Source organism: Lates calcarifer, linkage group LG10 (assembly GCF_001640805.2).
Source record: "Lates calcarifer isolate ASB-BC8 linkage group LG10, TLL_Latcal_v3, whole genome shotgun sequence".
NCBI classification, from domain to species: Eukaryota; Metazoa; Chordata; class Actinopteri; family Centropomidae; genus Lates; species Lates calcarifer.
Genome location: NC_066842.1, coordinates 12905861 through 12925022, shown reverse-complemented (window position 1 = coordinate 12925022; position 19162 = coordinate 12905861). Strand labels below are relative to the sequence as shown.

Here is a 19162-nt window from a genome sequence, read left to right as displayed (position 1 = left end):
ACACACACACACACACACACTCACTCTCACGTACACACACGTAAAGCACGAAGTAAAGAAACTATTTTGCTCTTAAGCTTTCCAGGTCACACTCCTCGGCCAGTTCTGCCCCCAGAGTTTCCAGCCAGTATTTATCTGGTCTTTGATCTATTTTCGCTCTGGGTTAGGTCCGAGTTGCCTTCCTCCAACTGGATTTTTACTAAGTGCACATATATTTCTGCAGCACACACACGAGGAAGTATGGATACACCTGCAAACAACTATTTAAGAGTCCAAAAACAGATGGCATTTTGACAGCACCATTCTTATTTATTTGTGCAGTGCAGTATAGAAATTGTGATCAAATCAAAATCGAATGAAAACCGAAATTTCTCCACAAATAGTCTGTGGTGGAAGAAGTATTTGGATTATTTAAACTGAAAAATAAAAAAACAAAAAAATTTACACACAAACCCTATGACTGCAGGATTTTTCTCAAGTCCAGAAGTATTATCGGGAAAATGAACTTTAAGCATGAAAAGTAAAAGTACTAATTATGTAGATTGTCCCTTTTCACAGTGGTATATCATTATTCAGACTGCAACTAGCTATTATTTTCATTCTCAATTGATCTGCTGATTATTTCTCAATTAATCAATTAGTTGTTCTCAGAGCCAAAACTGACAGGTTAAAATGTCTTGTTTCGTCAATCAAGACAGTAAAATCAACTGAGACAAATAATCACAGCAAATGGCATTTTTACTCAAAATAACTGAAACAATTAACTGTGTATCACAATAGTAGACTGACAGTTAATTAGCTGATCATTTCATCTCAAATTGTTATATAACATGTTGGAATAGTATTATTGACACATATTAGTATGAGCAGCATTTCAGTGAAGCTGGCTGAGCCGACTTGATCTACTTTCTTATACGGTTTAATTTATAATAACACATCAGTTTTTAGAACATTAGCATATGTTTTCCATGAGCATGCTAATCTGAAAAGAAAATGTAGCTGCCAAATAAATGTAGCAGAGTAAAATGTACAATATGATATGTGGCGCAGTAGATGTTAAAAGTAAGATAAACTGAAAGTACTTAGAGTATTTACGAATTGTATCAAATCAGAGTATGAAAGAACAAACTCCAATCAGAAATTAGAGGACAAATATGGATTTGGATTAATTTAATCCCTGATGGAAAACATGGTTTAGTTGTGGATTAGAGAGCAGCCTCACAGTCAATAAGGCAGTGTTTATTTACAATATGGCTGGGAGGATGTTGATGTCTAAGCATTATTGGTCTCACATTAGTCTAGTTCTGCTCTTGGAGTGTTGATGTTTCCTTCACAAACTCCATGTTTTCCTCTGGGATTGGAAATACGATTCTAAAGCACTTGACATGGCAACCAAATTCTTGCATGATATTTTGTTATTTTTGTACTTTGCTTTGCGGTGAAGTGATGAGTAACCTAGCACTGCTGCATCAGTGTAAATATTCTACACTATTCATTTGGTGAGAATGACTCACAGCATCTACTAAATATGTAACAGCATTTTCGTAACATTTTAATCCATGTAATCTCAACCTTTTAATCATTACATCACCCTCTGAAAATAAGGGGATGTTTTAGGTAACGTGTATGGATTTGGGCCACAAGACTTCAGCCTATAGATTAATTCACAATGCAGTGTTTTATTATGTTTTATTGTGACTTTTGTTGGGAGCATGGAACGTTCCTCCAAAAATGTTAGACCTACTCCGCTTTAGCTAAGCCAGATCAGTTTTTAAGGACTATAATGGACTACACCCAAATGAATTGTACAAATCAAATCAAGTTAAATAAATGTAACTTGATTTGATTTGACTTTAACAGTTGACAAAAAGACAAGGAAATAATAAAAGCAGTAAGACCATAACAATTAAAAACTCTAATACTGAGTTAGAATCCAAGGAATAAAGATGCATTTTATGATAAGATTTTAAAACAGGCTGTGTAGGGGGGCAGCCTAATATGCAGAGTCAACTCATTCTAGAGTTTGGGGGCTGTAACTGCAAAGGCACGTTGTCCCCTGTGACTCAGCTGTGATCTTGGGACAACCAGAAGCAACTGGTCAATGGATCTGAGTGACCTTGATGGGACATGTGGTTGTAAAAGGTCAGGGAAAAAGGTTGGAGGAAGCCCATTTAATGATTTAAAACAAAAAAAAAAATCTAATATTCGATCTTAGAGCGTACAGGGAGCCAGTGAAGCCAGATAACATAAGATGTGTATCCTCTAGGAGGTTTACACCATAAACACAGCGTACTGTGTGTAACTTGTAATCCAGTGTCAGTTTTACAGCCTGCACCCTTCAGCGAGTGTTGCGGCTCTTCTTAAAAAGTGAAAATAAAAATCTGAATGTAATTCAAAGCAAATTAAGTTAGAGCTTGTATCTCCTGAGATCCCACTGGTAGATTGCATTCATGGAAACTGCGTTATGGGACACGACGGTGAAGTCATTAAGAAGCTTACAGACGTTCTGGCAGATTAGGTTTTTCTCTTCTAATCCTGCAGATTACCCCTGCACAAGCCTGCTGGCTGAGAGTGCTTTGTTGCGCTGAACAGTTTCTTCACATTGATCATTTTTTGTTGCTGCCACATCACTTGACTACGTAGACTAAGGCGGACACACGTAGGCAACAGAGAAGGTCAAAGTGCAGCAGAATTGCAGAAACTACATAGCTGCGGGTGGGACAGAGCTAAAAAAAAACATAGATGAAGCCAGGATTTAGGGATGCACTCTGAGTTGGATTTAATGAAACACAGCATGGATCTTTGGTAAATATTACGTCATGGAGATATTTTTTTTGTTTTGACAGAGTGTAGGTGGCGATACTTGGTTCACAACAGAACTACTAACTTACACCGAAGCGGAACATTGGCTCGACAAGGAGGATCATCTCTTTTGGAGACTAATGCAGATGGTGTCCATCCATCTCTGTGGTGAAATGGAGACAGAGCCATGTTGTGAAGAGCATAAAGACCCTGCAGTGGAGCCTACAGAGCCTGAGGTTGGAGAGGTCATTTCTGAGTCTGCTGACAAGGACAGTCACACTGAGCTGCCCCGTGGGCCTGCAGAGGAAGGCGGGGAGCTGCAAAGGAAAGAGCAGGCTGAAACGGAGAGCTATGCAGGAGCGAGTAAAAGCGCCGAGATAAAAAGCCCCTCTGATCCCGAGCGGGAAGGTGGAGAGACAGAATGCAAAGAACAGAGGAAATTGAAAAAAACGAACAGCTGGAAGATGGTAAGGTTTCAAGACCCGTCAGCAGACGATGATGTGTTGGAGAGGGACAGCTCAGCAGAGAGTCTGTTTCCAGAATATGCGATGGAAGAGTGGACTTCCTCAACCTTTGAGGAGCTGTTCATGGCAGAAAACTGGCACAACATCACAGGTGAGGACATGTAGAGAGACACACATTTTTGACTTGGTTTGTAATCTTGCAAAATGTAAAGAAATATCACTAGTGCATTTCACTTACTTAGCTTTGACCTTCACATTTTATTTTGATTTGAAACCGCTAAAGAAGAAAAGGAACCAAAACGTTACTGAGATCAAGCTTGGTGTATTCGTGGCTGTTTCTGAGCATGTGTTTACCAACAACTGGCAGATTAACTTGCTTCGTCCTGCATGACCTTTTCTTCTTTCCTCACGCAGAGGACCGGCTGTTGAGGAAGAAGGTGCTGGAGCCTGGGGTCCCGCTAGCCCCTTGCCCCACCTGGGGCCAGGAGGTTACTGTGAAGATGCAGTGTGTCCTGGAGGACCGCACTGTGGTGGAGAAGGACTGCAAGCTTGTCTTTGTTATCAGAGAGGGAGACGTAAACCAGGTGAAAGCTTTGAATCCTTCAGTTTACTCTGACAGTGTAGTTTTCTCCAGTGTAGAATGCTTATATCACATCATGATTCATTAGTGACCAGCAGGTAGCTAGGTAAACTAGATTAAGTTAACATCAGCAGCCTAACATTACAATTAAAGTACAAAACACAACAGTACAGCTAAGGCTGACTAAATGTCATTAGGTTTGTGGGTCATAAACCAAAGTATTGGAACGTGAATGCATGTTTCACTCAAAATCAAAACTGTAAACCTCATGAGGAAAAGTCAGGGTGCTTCCAAAGTCAGTATGGTTAATCCTTTGGGGGTTGTGAACATTTGGACAAAATTTCATGGCAGTCCATTTAATAGCTGTTAAGATATTTCACTCCAGACCAAAGTGGAGGGCCAAGTGGAGGATCCTTTGGGCAATGCCGTCAGTGTGGCTAAAAAGCCGTTCCACATGCGTCAGTTAAGGACACTGAAATACACATTTTGTGCACTGTAAAAAGCTGCACATGCCTTATCATTGCCAACACATGTTTTTGACACCTGTAGGCCCTGGAGGAGTGTGTCATATCCATGCAGATGGGCGAGATCACGTTACTGCTGGCAGATTCACAGTATGCTTATGGACTTTTGGGAAGGTAAGGACTTTCCAGTTAATGTTGTTTATGGTGAACTTCTGGATTTAGGACCATGCTGAAGCAGAAACAAGTCGTGACCAGTTGTATTTTTCTCTGTGTGTCTTCTGAGTATAATCCCAGTAAGTGAGCCCTGGCCTCTTGTACCTGTGGCTGTAGAGGCAGCCTGGTTATCCAGGGGTAGCGGGGGTTAATGAACCATAAATGGGAGCAGATGGCTTCCTCCTAATGCCATTCAGAGGCAGCCTATCAATGGTGTGTTTGTAACCTCCCAACCTATGGGAGGACACCACTCATATTACAGCCAATGGCTTAGGTTTATAACCTTTACACCATTAAAGAGCCAGTATAAACATAACAGAGATTGGTGTGTCGCTGACAAAAACCTGTTGTTTACAGTTTAAATCTTTACTTTAGATAACATGAACAGGGAATGAGACATTAAAGCACCACAGAGATTTGATGAGATTGTGTATAGAAATATACCATTGAAAATATTTGATTAAAAAAAGCCTTTTGTGGCGAGAATACAGGCCAGAGTTAATAGAAAATGGGTGTAATGTGATTTAATTTGTTTTCAGAGTTAATTTTCATGTTCAGATGACTTTCTGTATTTCTCACTGCTGCTGTAAGGCTTTTTAGAGAGGCGGTAATATACTATATATTATGCTTTTTCATAAACAGCTAAATTCTGACCATTAATGTAATTCTGAAAGTGATACTATCAACACTATGTCAGTGTTTATGTAAGTCCACACCCTTTAAAGCAAATTAAACATTATTAGATAGTGTAAAAACACTCAATCTAGAGGCCATGTGTGCTCTGTGAGTGGACAACACTTCTCCTGTTAATATAAAAACCTCAATAGACCCTAAATTAGAAAAAAAAAGTGTTTTCCTGCATTTTTGAGGATATGTGCAGTGTAGTCATATCAAAAATGGCCTTTCAGCTGCATGTAAGACATACTGTACCATTAACTGAGTAGCTATACAGAGGAGCAATTGATAAAAACATTGCTGACAGTATAATGTTCAGATGTACTGAACATTGTGTTGCAAGTGTGTGTTTTTGGTCAGTCTGTGTACTTTACTGTTTGAATCTCTTCTCTGTGCTGTGTGTGAGGTCCTGTTTGTATTATTGAGCTCTATGAACAGGGATGATGGGACTTGGGTTGAGAGAGGTGTGAGCGGGGTCGCCCTCTGTCATGTGTGGAGAATGAGGCAGGGAAAAAGGGGGGAGACAACGGGAGGTTAGTTAATGATTGTTTTGATGCAGCTGATTAGAGTTGTGTGCTGTGCAGTCAAATTTAGCCGTACCATAAGGTTGACAATCAGAGCTTCGTGCCAGCTCTTGACTCACTTACTGAGGTTGTTGTCGCCCTGGGTCTGATTTTCTCTCTTTACTCAAGTTAAATGCATTTGTTGATGATTTTTTTTGAAAATCAAGAAATTCTGAAAAGCATTCTTAACTAAAGGTACTCCAGCAGCAGGATAGTTAGATAGGCCATCCAGTCACTGAACCCTGAAAGAACATCAGCAGAGGGGCCTTTAAGGGAACAGTTTGACCTCTTGAGAATGACCCTTGTATTTACCAAGAGTTAGATGAGAGGATTGATACCATGCTCTTATCTGTGCACTAAATATGAAGCTACTAAGCTAACTTAGCTTAGCATAACAACTGGAAACAGGAGGAAACAAATAGCTTGGCTCTGTGCCAAGCAAAAAAAATCCACCCACAAGTAAATCTAAAACTCCCCAGTTAGCATGTTATAGCTCATTTGTTCAATTTGTGTAAAAATGAAAATTCACTGTTTTATGAGGGATTATGTGCCAGGCTACTTCCAGCTGTTTCCAGTCTTTGTGCTAAGCTAAGCTAACTATCTGCTGGCTACAGCTTTGTATTAACCAAACCTGAGTGGTATTAATCATCTCATCAAACTCTTGGCGAGAAAGGGAATGCACCGTTTTCTTAAAATGTCACACTATTTCTTCTAGGACACTGAACACTGATAACTACCATATAATTAATGGCTTGTTGATCTGGATAAACTCATTTACTAAACCTGCCTGTTAAGTTCTATTACAAAAGTATTTAATAAACAGAAATATTTAAATAAATAAAGGGACAAAAATAAGAATCACCAGCAGTGACAGACATCATGTTTCAGAATAGGTTTGACAGGCTCAGTGTGTCTGGGCTGTAAAATGACAGAGACACAATGAGGGAAAATCTCATTAGCCTCTCTCTGTTTTCTGGCAGATGCATTGATTGAACTCTGTCAGTTGCCTGTTGCAAACAGTGCTGCTAAGAGCACTTCACAGTTATTTATCAGAGCAGCGTGCAAAGCTGGTCAGACAGTGTGATTCAACACAGCACAGTGGAGTGGTCTGTAGCTTGGTGTGTGGGTGATGGGCTGGCTGCAGCATCTGATGTGATGTGATGATGATGATAATGAAACCAATGGAAACGTCTGGAGCATTTACCTGATTGATTACAACAAACAGGCTGGTCGGGACTAAATCGACTGTAAGAAACAGTGACATTTTTCCTGTGAGACATTAAAGCCCTGAGCCTTTGAAAGCAGAGATGTGATGAAACGCATTCGCCTTTTTAAGTAACAGTAGAATGTGTCAAAACTGTTCCCCACTGAGACATACTGCTTAGTCAGAGACACACTACATCCCCTCAGTCAGCAGGTCATTATCAGTGAAAAGTGGAGGCTAACATCTGTTGATCTCTGGACAGGCGCAACTCTAACACTTAGAAACTCTCTAGGGGCCAGAGAGAGTCTGCCTCATCAGCCCTGCACAACCCCAAAGTCAACAACATTAAATGTCACTGGCAGCTGCTTTGTTTTCTTCTGAACAAAACTAAACTTGCAAAACAAGAAACCATCATCAAATGAGCTTGAACTTTTTCCATTGAATACACCTCATGCATGTATCTCTAGCTGTGTGAGAAACACATTTAAAGCTTCTGTGTGAAATGGTGCGCTGTAAGGTTACATTGGCTGGCGCTTAACAAACATAAACAGAAGCTTAAATCCTGGTGCTGGCGGTGAAGGTGTTGGTATACTTCTACTCTTGGCACAGCTGAGAACTACCTCAGTGGCACATGTTGAAGTGGAGTTAATTAGACCACTGGGATGTGTCATAGTTAAATTAATAGTTTAATCCAAGTCCAGATGGACAATGTCAGCCAGTTAATCATTCGACTGTTGCATCAATGTGTCATGTGGGGATTGTGTGCTCTTTATGATTAATACTGCAGTTCAAATAAGTTTATATCAAAGTATTTTACACAGAAGGAAATGTGCTGTATGTACACATATACCTTAATCATACACATACTATACACACAGGACATTCAGTGTAAATGAACAATACATTACCTAAGGTATGTAAGGTACGACTAAAGTAAATTTAAGTCTGCGAAAACACAATAAAAAGGTAAAACAGAATCAAAAATTTAATCAATTGCTGCTGTATGCTATGTTGATCTATTTGAAAAACATAGACAGATTTAGTTATGGGCAAATTGTTCCACAGTCTACAGTAGGTGCTGAAATTAAAAGGCCCAACCCTTTTTTAGACCAAGCTATGGAACAATTAACAGTGTTAGGTGGATCTAAGGGTGGTTGGTGGTTGCTTGGTGGCTATATTGGGAGATAAGTAGATCTGGGACATAAACATGTGTAGGTCAATGCAGATCTTTAAACACAAGTAGTAAGAACTAAATTTGGCGAGCATCGGATTTGTACAGTGTAAACACTTTTTAAAATATTTGGATATTAGTGAAGCAGCAGTGTTATGCACTAATTAGACAACAAAATATCAACCTGGGAAATTCAAAAATATAATGCTTGACATAAGAATGTCAAGACTAGTTAACCCATGAACAACCTGATATAGGACAGATGTGTTTACTTTTGGTTGTTCTGGTAAAATCTAGATTTAAAAGCTAAATTTATTAGTTTGATGAAATGGTGTTGGTCTGTCCTACAGAACTCTTGCATGATAATACATGGGTCCCAAATATAGTGTGTTATTTTGATAAGGGAAATGTGTCAAAATTAACGCAAGAGGAAATTATCTCATGATGCCACTTACAGCTTATATGTTGTAAATTTGGTGAAATGGGCCCCAGGCTCTCGGCAGCAACAACAGTTGAAGATTGAAGACGTTCCAAATAATAATACTGTGCATTTTACTATTAGGTAGAGCAAGTCATGAAGTTGTATTATCAGTGATTTTCCCTGGTGGTGACATCTTGAGAGAACAATAATGGACCCAGAATTGAACCCTGGAGTATCCCACAAAGAATAATGTGGGAAATAACTTACCAGCAGTGACTGTGAACCAACAACATTCAAGTATAGGAAATAATCACATACTAAACCAATAGCCTTAATGGAACGGTAGAGACACCATGGAGACACACCAGATGGCTATCACTGTCAGTTTCTGAAGGGAGAAAAACCAACAAGTCCTACTATAGGAAGAGAGAGAGGAATCTACCTCTCTTTGACCCTGGGGGAGGTGGGCCTGATGGCTGCTGCAGGCTTGATTACACCAGGCCCAATGATCTGGCTTTATAGTAGAAGGGTGGAGGGAGTTGAGTGTCAGGTCATGGGAAAGTACAGTAACATTTACTGTGATGATTGATGGTTATTGTGTTATATTCATCATCTGTTGTAGGGTGTGCAGTTTGATTTGATCTTCTTGTGTTTTCTTGTTCTGTCAAACAGGCCAAGCTATCACAGTGTGAATGTAAATAGCAGCTTATGTCTGATGTTTAGAGTAGTGTAGGTGTGGTTCAATGCTTGGCTTTGTGACTTAATTTATGGATGGCATTTTAAGATACTGACAAGATACAACATAACAGACTTTGTCAGGGATAGACTGTCCTGGGCAGTCATGTCCTGATCAAGACTGGAACTGTGATGTGTAAAATTGGTGGTGTTTCCCTTTAATGTCAGAGTCAGTTCCTGCAGAGTACTACTGCATGCATGAAAAAGTTGGATAAAGCTTCTGTAGCTCCAGAAGGGGCTGTGTGAAATCTGAAAGATAGCCTAAAGTCATTGCAATGTTGGTTGAATCTGAACACTAGAAGTCTTAAAATGAAAAAAAAGGTGGTGTTTTGGTGTTAGAAAGAAGTGAGGTTACTGTACCAGATCTCTGCAGCCTGCTCCACATCTCTGCTACTAGCATAACAAACCAGAGTCTCCAACAGAATTGTTAGTGGCTCTGTCTGCTGCATCGATTTAGCATTAAACACAGTACAGCCGAGGCTGCTGGGAATGTCAATAGTTTTACAGGAATTTGATTAAAAACCAAAATATTGAGCAAATCAAAACATTGACCTGATGATAGCGCTAATTGAAAAGTCAGGGGATCGCCAAAGCTATTGTAGCTCATCCTAAGGGGGCACATGAATGTCTGTTATGTCATCAGGTACTATAAAAAAAAGTGAGGTGATCACCAAAGTAATGGGGGATTCATCCTCTGGTGATCACAAAATTTCCTGGTATCCTGTAGTTATTTCAGTGTGGACCAAGACTGACCAGCCCTCAGATAGACATTACCCTCTCTAAAAGCCATACCACATGGTAAGTGGCGTCAGGTGGATGGCTATTAAAAATATGTGGCAATAATTCCTGCACATTAAATTCATTTTTTGTAATCTAACCATTATGTCAGCTAAGGTTTTCAGCCATACTGGAATGACAACAGGTCAGAATAAGGTTGAACAGGTCACAGTTTTGACCTGCAGGACATTCAGCCTGTATCGAATCTAATTATCAAATAAAATCTTTGGTTGTGTTATGTCTTCTTGGGAATGTGCTCAAGGGGAATCTTTGTTGACACTCTTGAAGAAGTTGGCGAGTGCGGAAGCCTTTCCCCTGTAGCCTCTGAGGCACACCCATATCCTGCGGGGAATACAGCTGAGAAAGGTAACAGTGACATTTTTATGAGCAGAAAGGCACGTATGCTGAGCAATTCACAGAGCAAAGTGGCAAGGTGAGAAAAGTGTCAAGCCAGAACTGTGGTCAGTGGAGTCAAGCCTGATGACTGAGATGAGTTATAGGCATTGCTATTTTTGACAGACGTGACAAATGTCAGTGACTTATTTGGTCTTTGTGTTTTTCTCTGTCCATTTCTTCAAAACAAGAATGGAGAGAAAATTGTAAATATAGTCTGGTAGGTGTGTGATTATTGTGTGTGTGTGTGTTGGTGTGTATATGTTCCTTCCTGTTTTTGCAGGCCAATCTCTCTTCTTATCACCCAATGTAAAATGACACAGCCAAGAACTGGCAGTTCTGCTTTTTATTACATCAGGCACTTGCCAGTAGACAGGTACACTGACTCACTCACCACAGAGTTGTGCTGGTGTTTGTCACTTTTATGCACACGCTGGCCAACCTCCCACTTTCTCCAGATACATAAGCATGTTGTCCACTCAGAAAATCTGTGAGGTGGAGTTCCTCTCTGTGCTGAAGGTAGTGTGACTCACTCTGCAGAGCCACCTGGGTCAAATGAATAATGTGACCTTTGAGACGCTCGTCTGGAAAACACGATGATGAATCTGAACCATTCCTCTCTTCTGTCTGTACAAAATGACTTAATTACAAAACAATTGCCAGTCAGGCTTAAGTGACACCAGTATGAAAAACATGTTTCTTCATTTTACTGTTTGTCATCAATGAAGGATTAGAGCAATAACTGCGCTCTTGACTATGCGGTCACATGACCCAAACAAGTTTGACTGTAGCTTTTGGGCTCTGTGTTTCTCTTTCCCGGCAAAGACACAGCAGGCTGACTAGAAACCACACCCAGACCTTACGCTGCAGGAGCAAGACCAGCCAGCACCGACAGCTGTAGCACACTCCAGATAAGATCAGGGTTAGCTCTAAATCAGCATGCACTTTTTGCCACAACCACTGCCACATTAGTTTGAAGCTTCATGTGTTGACCTTGTGCTAAAAAATAAATGTATGAATTAAATTAAGAATGGATTCTTTGTTTTACCTCTGAAAACTAGATGGTGGGTTGTTTTGGCGCCACAGTAGTATTTTGCCACTCGCACCAGTGTTTGAACTGTGCGTGCGTGTCCCTCATCTAATCTCCCTGGATGTTTACCTTTTTCCCCCACTGCTAGCTGGCTTATCTCTTTCATCGACACAGCCTTGATTGTAATATAGTACTGCCCTCAGTTATATCTACTTCTGCTTTCCATGGTAGGTGGGTATTTAGTGGTTCAGTAAATCTCCTCAACAGAAATGTGCATTTATTGAATTTTAAGTAGACAGTGTTTTTAGACCAGACAACACTTGGTGGAGTAAAGTTGGTCTTGTATTGTATGAATACCACACTGGTTGTTTTAGAACAGACAGGATATTGGTCAACATAATACAAGCCATTTCCTAATATCCAGTGTGACTGACACAACAACAAAACCTTAAAGCAACTGCCACAATAGATTTTAATCTCAGCTGTAGCAGTTTCACAGTGAAAGACATACAGTCAAAGGTATTGGAAGATACAGAAATAACAGACCAGATTTATGAATATCATTACTGTATATTGGCATACCATCCTGTCACTGTAATTTCTCTTCCATCAAGACTTTTGTTAAGGTATTTGTCCTGGTATAATGTATATTAAAAATACAAATATGTATATTTTTTCTGTGTAACCTTAGCCATAGGGGTCTGTCAGTCACTGGTTCATCATTTTGGGAAATGATTAGATCCTTGTCACAACTGACAACCAGCTGAGAAAGGAATAAATAGTCTTGCACATTACCCCCCATAAAACCACAACATTTTACTCTTTGTATGGATTAAAAAATTAAGGTATTTTGTACTAATTAGTGAGCTTTAGAGCTGCTAGCAGATGGATTTTAGCAAGCTGTTTCTTCCTATTTCCAGTCATTGTGCTAAGCTAAGCTAATCCTTAGCTGGCAACATTGTAGCTTCATATTTACTGCACATTACCAGAATGAAATCAATCAATCCACTACAGTACTTCTTCTTGGTAATTTTTCACAGCACATCACACCAGAAAGAGTGTGATGTCAAGTCAAATAATATCAAAAGCTGTGGCATAATTGCACATTAACAGGGGTTTTAATGTGGTAATCTTAATTTATATTGCTTATTAGCTATGTTTGTATATTTGAAACAGTTAATAAATGTTGCCTCATTTTTTAATGTGGTGAAATGTTGTTGAAATGTTTTAGAAATGGAACTGAACAAATCTTGTGACCATTTGGCCTGTCCTTAAGGCAGCCACTATGGAAATTATCGCCATGACAGATTATGATGACAGATTATCTTTCTCGCTATCTTGTTAGGCTCCATATCAAAAAAGTTGACTGTACTGTACCTGCTGCCCTGCTCTCACCGCTGATATATAACACTCAAAAGTTGGTGTCACAGCATGCTGTCTGCACTGGAACGCTGACACCACTGGCGTCACATCACTTCCACCATGCCACCAGCTGTGCTGTGTTGTATAACCATGATGTTGCTACAGAGTCTGTTTTCCAGAGCATGGCTTGCAAGAGGGACACATGGGAGGAACACACATGAGATGGCACTTCTGTCCTATAAGCACCTTTCCTACCAATGCCAGCTACTCTTTTTAAATCACCCATGCCTGCTGTGCAAAATACACACAGCCAGAGAGACAGAGAGATTAGAGGGCATGACAAAGAATAGTTGGCTGCGCAGAACTGGTTTTAAATGTAACCTAATGTGCTGTTGTTTGCAGCAAAGCAGTCACTATCCTGTATGTTATTAGTAGCTGGTTGTATCTGTCTTGAATATGTAATTTAAGAATTCAAATATAAGAGTACTCTCTACAAACTATGTGATTATTTGAGGGGCCAATTCCTTAGGTCCAGACTTAGCAGCTAACCCAAACCCAAAGGATAAGGCACACTCCTTCAAGGACAACAACATACATAGTTTGGATAGGGAGGACAGGTTATTTGAAAGAGGAATGAAGGAGGCTATCTGTCTTAGTGGAGGAACCATTCCTTAACAGAAATGGTGGTCTATCTATTCCCCCACCCACAATACTGTCCTTTCATCCCCTCCCCAGGAGTTTTAACAGCCATTCACACTTGGTGACTCCAGCGACTGTTGTTACAATAAGCCAAAAACATTTAGTGAATTAAATGGCCTTGATATCAATCCTGCAGATGTCAAATACCTGGGACTCCCCACCAGTCAGTCAGAACTAAAGAAGCCATTTGAATAAGAAGTGAAATGTCTTCAAGTATCTATGACCCAAGTCCAGTTGCCCTTGATTCAACCCCTCTTGGACCATGACCTGAATGACCTGAGAATTTTCACAGGCACTATATGCGCTAGTTTGTTTTGGGCATATGCTGGCCTTGACTCATTATTTACCCTTTGCTTTGTCCTCATGGCTGCTTTCAATTGCCATTGCTCAAATGCAGATGCTGTTTCTTGGATTCTTTGACTTCCAGGTCCACCCAGTCCCACTTGTCATTTGTGGCTCACTGAAATTACTTGTTGCCATGATTTTACAATTTTAGATACACATTTCAGACTACAAAAGAATGCAACTTTTCCGAAACGCAGGCTCAGACAGACTGGTTGGTGATAACAGACTCAGAGTTGCTGGGCAACCCACGGAGCCACTTCATGCATTTTGCTCATTTGTAACCCCAGCAGAATGGAAGCAGATGGGATAATGGAGGGACAGGCTGTGACTTACAGATACTGCACACACATATACACACTCATACAGTACGTAGCAGGTCTGTATCTACAGGCACTAACAAGCAACATGTATCATGCACTTTGGAAAAGGTAGACAACTGTGTACCTGAGCAAATGAGCTTATGTGTCTTTAGAGCAGCATCGTACTGCTGCTGTGGAGGGATGTGAGGTGACGGGTTCTGCCTGCAAGCCTGGAGGAAGGAGATGTGTAGCAGAGTGACAAGTGGCACTGCTGTGTGTGTTTGTGTGCGCCAGTATGTGTATGTGTGTCAGGGGGATGAAGAGGTACCATCAGTGAGGACGTGGAGCGTGACTCATCTCGCTGAGACGTCAGTGCTTCGTCATCAATTGTCTGCAGCAGTCTATCACAGGCACACACACCCATAGACTTTCAAAATATTCCTCTCAGAGTTAATGACCGGGCAGACTCCCACTGACATCCTCACTGCAAAATCTAAATCAGATGTGCAGTGTTTAAGCTTTGGGGATTAACGAAGTAGATCTCAGTTGTTTGATAGCCCTGATGGGATTAGTTGCACTGTGGTAATGTCTCATATTGTTATTCCAAATGGTGACGGACTATACAAGTGAGCTCATGTATGGAAAAACACAGCATTATCAATGGAAGAAAAATAAATCAGCTGGCCAGTATAATACAAGCAATAACGGCCTGAAATTCCTTGTAAACAGGCTCTCTGTGTTTGCTTTCTAACCTCTTCTGCAATGAGAGTGACCTATGCTATTGCCACTGGCTCTGGTCAAGTAAAGTCAAGCGCCTCCTCTTAAGAAATGCGGCTGTTTGACTCATGGACTCAGAAAGAGACTAAAGGATAGTGCTAATTGCCCCACTACATTTGCTTTACTCAGCCAGCCGCTCCTGCGTGACAACCTGACTAATAAGTCAGGAGTTCAGTGTGCTGCTATTGATTCACAGGCTGCACAGGGAAGCAGAGCTGGCTTCTGCTGAAAGGAAGCTGGATCTTTATTGGTTAGATTACAGACTCACACTCACTGAGGCAGTCATATTTCTCCTGGACAGCAATATGACAGGAGAGATGACAGTGAATAATAATGATGATGTTTTTGTTTGATGTACACACACTACACAACTAGTGCAGCATGTACACATCACGTATGTCCAACATTAAAGGTGTGAAGGCCAGGTGTAGCTGTTGAGGTGCTCATAAGCAACAACTGCTGTTGTAAGGTTACATCTCATTTCATAATCAGTCACGGAGCGTGATAACTGCTGGCCGTTTGTTATGTGATCAATTTGCAAAATGATATTCCAGAAAGTGTGACATTTTCCCAGTGGGAGTTATCTGGTTGCAGCACATGCATGTGTGACAGCTTGGACTTGAAAGGGAAATTAATTTCTGATACATATCTTTTTATGACATTTATTTCCCTACCAGAATATCAGCAATGAGCAGCTTGTGGTCACAAACATTAATGTTCACAACCATATAGGGAGGCAAAAAGCAATCCTGTTGAATGATAATTGTCTCACCCATATTTTATGTCCAAGTCAGACTCTATGGAAAAAATACATCTCTGAATTGTTCATCTAAACAGAAAGCATAAAATACTTTCGCAGCATTCAAAGATTCATATGGCCACTGAAGTAGGCAGACATTTATGTGAAGTATAACAGTAATGGAAGAGGAGGACTTTCATCTTTCAAAGAGCAGGATTTTTGGCTCCTCGCTCAGAATTTGTCGTAACTTAGAAAGCTTTGAAGTTCAAAAGTGAAATCCAAAACTGGCAGAGATTCGGTTTATATAATCAGGAGACATAACGTCTGTGCAAAGAAAGAATCGAGCTGTCATTGCTGTTAACTACAGCTTCACATTTACCTCTCCGAAAATCCATTGAAACTAAACCTCACTCCCTGGGGCTGCATGAGAGATCTCTTGACCACACTTTGCACACATCAGAGACGTCCTCTCGGTCATATTGACTGATTATATATTTAGGGTCAGTCCCGGGATGAGATACCTTCTACAAATAACCACTGGTACACTAGATAACAACCCCCGATTTATTTCTATGTAAGACAGATTGCTCTCATCCACCCAAATGCAGACCAAAAGCTTTGAACTTTTTTTGTGAGGAATTATTCATCTAGATGCTGCCACACATCAGAGCCCAAACCTGTGAGAGATTTCAGATCATTGCATAAGGTAGAAACTGAAACTTGCTCTGCTCACCTGTGAGTCAGAGTAAAGGTGTTATTTTGTTTAACAGCTTTGAACTTCCCTCATCCATTCATTCACTCACTCATTTGCTGCAGAGAGGTAGTGCTCGCAGCTGATAATATTTTCATTAAACTGATAAATTTGCTCTTAGATATGACTTTGATTTGGTATGAAACAGCCATTTCATTTTATGGATAAGTATCTCTATTATTCATTACACTTGGTATGCTGTTTATTATTGAGCGTGTTCAGTGTGGTGTGGTGTTGATTACTGTTTTAAGCTCCGTCAAGTGACAGAAAGAGGCATTAAATGTGCTGCAACTGCAAGAAATAACCATCAAGTCCACACAGACTTTAGCAGCTTTTAGCGTTTTGTTTTGGCTCACTGTCTACACATGGACTGTATGGTTGAGTCTCACAGCTTTCATTAGATGGCTTCTGCAAAAAAGTGTGATGTTACACCATGGCAAAGAGATGGACCAAACAAATGGTTGTTGAAGAAAGTCTAACATTTAGTAAGAGGTAAATGTGAAGCTGTAGTTAACGGCAGATAATTTTGTTGGTAGAGTTGGTCTGAGTGATTATTAGACATTAGTTAGGTTTCCAGAAACATAGCAGCTCTAAGGCCACTTTAGACTTTGGCTGTTGGAAAAAAAGCAGCCTCCTCATTCATTTGAATGAGGTCAGTATGGTGACAAAGCAAGGGTGCCAATGTAGGGGGCTCTGCTAGCCTGTCTTTTTTTGATGAAAACACTGTGAATAGGGGTGATGCCATCAAAGCTAAGCTGAATAGGATTTAATTACTAGGAATGCTGTAGAGCAATGCTTTGATGAATAGGACGCAAAGATACTTAGGGGTGACAGGGGTGAACTAATATACTCTCCCCTTGACATTTTCATGCTGGTCTGCTGATCAACAGTTGAGAGTGGTAACTTATCAGGAAATTTAGCAATGCAGCACCAAAGTTGGAGAAGAAGAAGACTGCTAGCACAGACGTAAACAATGTAGGCTTTAAACTATTTCTAAAAATCAGATTTGCTGATGTTTTAAGAGCAAAAATACTCACAAATAACTGTTTGTTTACAAGGAAAGTCTTAAACAAGTTCACAAATAGTCCCATTTACTCAAAGCACTGCTACTGGCACTCACCCCTCCTACTGCAGATAACTGCTGTACTGTACTTTCTCTACTTGAGCTGCTGTAATAAAGTTGTGTAACCAAATGATCCTCACGAGTTACTCTGAAATGACCGGGGAACTTCACATCCCTGCTATTAAAAAGCTACTATTTGCCCTGCAGGTAGCCTGTGGCTGAGATTGGATTCATTTTAACAGGCTAAGGAAATCTGTGGTAGATTATATGGGGACTTTTGAGGAGCTCAACAGCCAGGATGTAGGCAGTAGCTGCCCTTGATCCCTGCAAGCAAAGTTTCATTGGCTCATTGCTGCAGGAGGAAATAAAAACAAATAGGAGAGGAAAGCACATGGCGAGGCGGCAGCTGAAAGGCCTTACACTGAGTTTCTAGATCTCTGACTGTAATAGGAGGCTGTTTTGCTGCAAATTAACTAGTATGGCAGCAGGCGAGGAAAAACAGCTGTGACGTCTCACAAATGCCAGGATTAAAGCTAAGCTCCTTTGCACGGCTGTATTGGTGCCGTGTGTCCATCCAAGAGTCAAAACAGGCACAGCGCTGAATAACAGCAGCAGTAGACCTGTTTTCACTGCTGTAAAAAATAAACAACCTCATAAATCCTCTTGGATTTCATATTATCATACAAGCTGCACACCACATTTATTACGCTATATTAGTGTACCATCTGAGGTTGTAACCATAGAAACCAGTATGAGGTACATCGCTGGCCTTTCCATCATTGAAAATGGAGCACATGACGTCAAAGTGACCACTGTTTTCCCTCTGAGGGAGTTTTTTTCCTTTCATTCAGAGCGGCGTGGGGTCTGCATAACAGATAACAGGGTGAGTCAGCCGTGCTATCGTGCACCTTAATGAGGAAGTTTATAATGAATGCATAACTTCCCGTGACACCTGAGGGAAAAGCTAGTCCTCCTTATCACATTATTCATGCGCAACAGAAGAAGAGTAGAAGCGTTCCTCTTTTAATCTGATTTGTTTGCAGTCACAACACAAAAAAACACAATCACGTCACACAAACGTCAGACAAGAAGAACACTGAAGAGAACTGGTTGAGAGACAGAGTGTCCAGAGCTGTTGTAGGTCACAGTAACATTTGTAAGACAACACCTCTGAGGAAAAGATTTTTTTACTTTTATTCATTTAGAAGAAAATCCTATCATGTATCATACTTGATATTGTTTTATGTTAGGGTTAGATTTTATGTCTATGCTGGTGCCACACCTCTTGAGCTGATTCTTCAGCAAATAAAATAGGCCTGTGCTCGTGGATGACTGGTTCCTGTGGCTGGCAAACAACTGAAGAAATGTCATTGTCTTGTCCCATAGCTAGATAAAAACAGACTGAAAAAATTGCCACAACGCTGACAAACATGGAACACATCTGTACAGGCTGTTGCTAGTTGATTTACAGATATAAAAGCTCTTAAATGAAAATTCAGCATTTTCTTGCCAAGAGTTAGTTGCAGGACAGGACTCAAGAAGTCAGTGCAGTAGGAGAAAATACAGGGCACTTAACCACCCATAAAATCACAACTTAATATTTTTATGCTCAGGTTTTAGTGCAGATTAAAGAAA

The 19162-nt window shown here is 40.5% G+C and overlaps 1 protein-coding gene across 1 annotated transcript in view; it reads left to right on the top strand.

Annotated features, from left to right (window-relative positions):
- The window catches only part of fkbp16 (FKBP prolyl isomerase 16), a 60550-nt gene that overhangs the window by 30242 nt on the left and 11146 nt on the right, over window positions 1-19162 (top strand). Inside the window, exons 2-4 of the mRNA XM_018664190.2 lie at window positions 2847-3417; window positions 3681-3850; window positions 4396-4484. Coding sequence (XP_018519706.1) covers window positions 2943-3417; window positions 3681-3850; window positions 4396-4484 — 734 coding nt within the window. The 5' untranslated portion in view covers window positions 2847-2942. The remainder of the gene's footprint in view (window positions 1-2846; window positions 3418-3680; window positions 3851-4395; window positions 4485-19162) is intronic.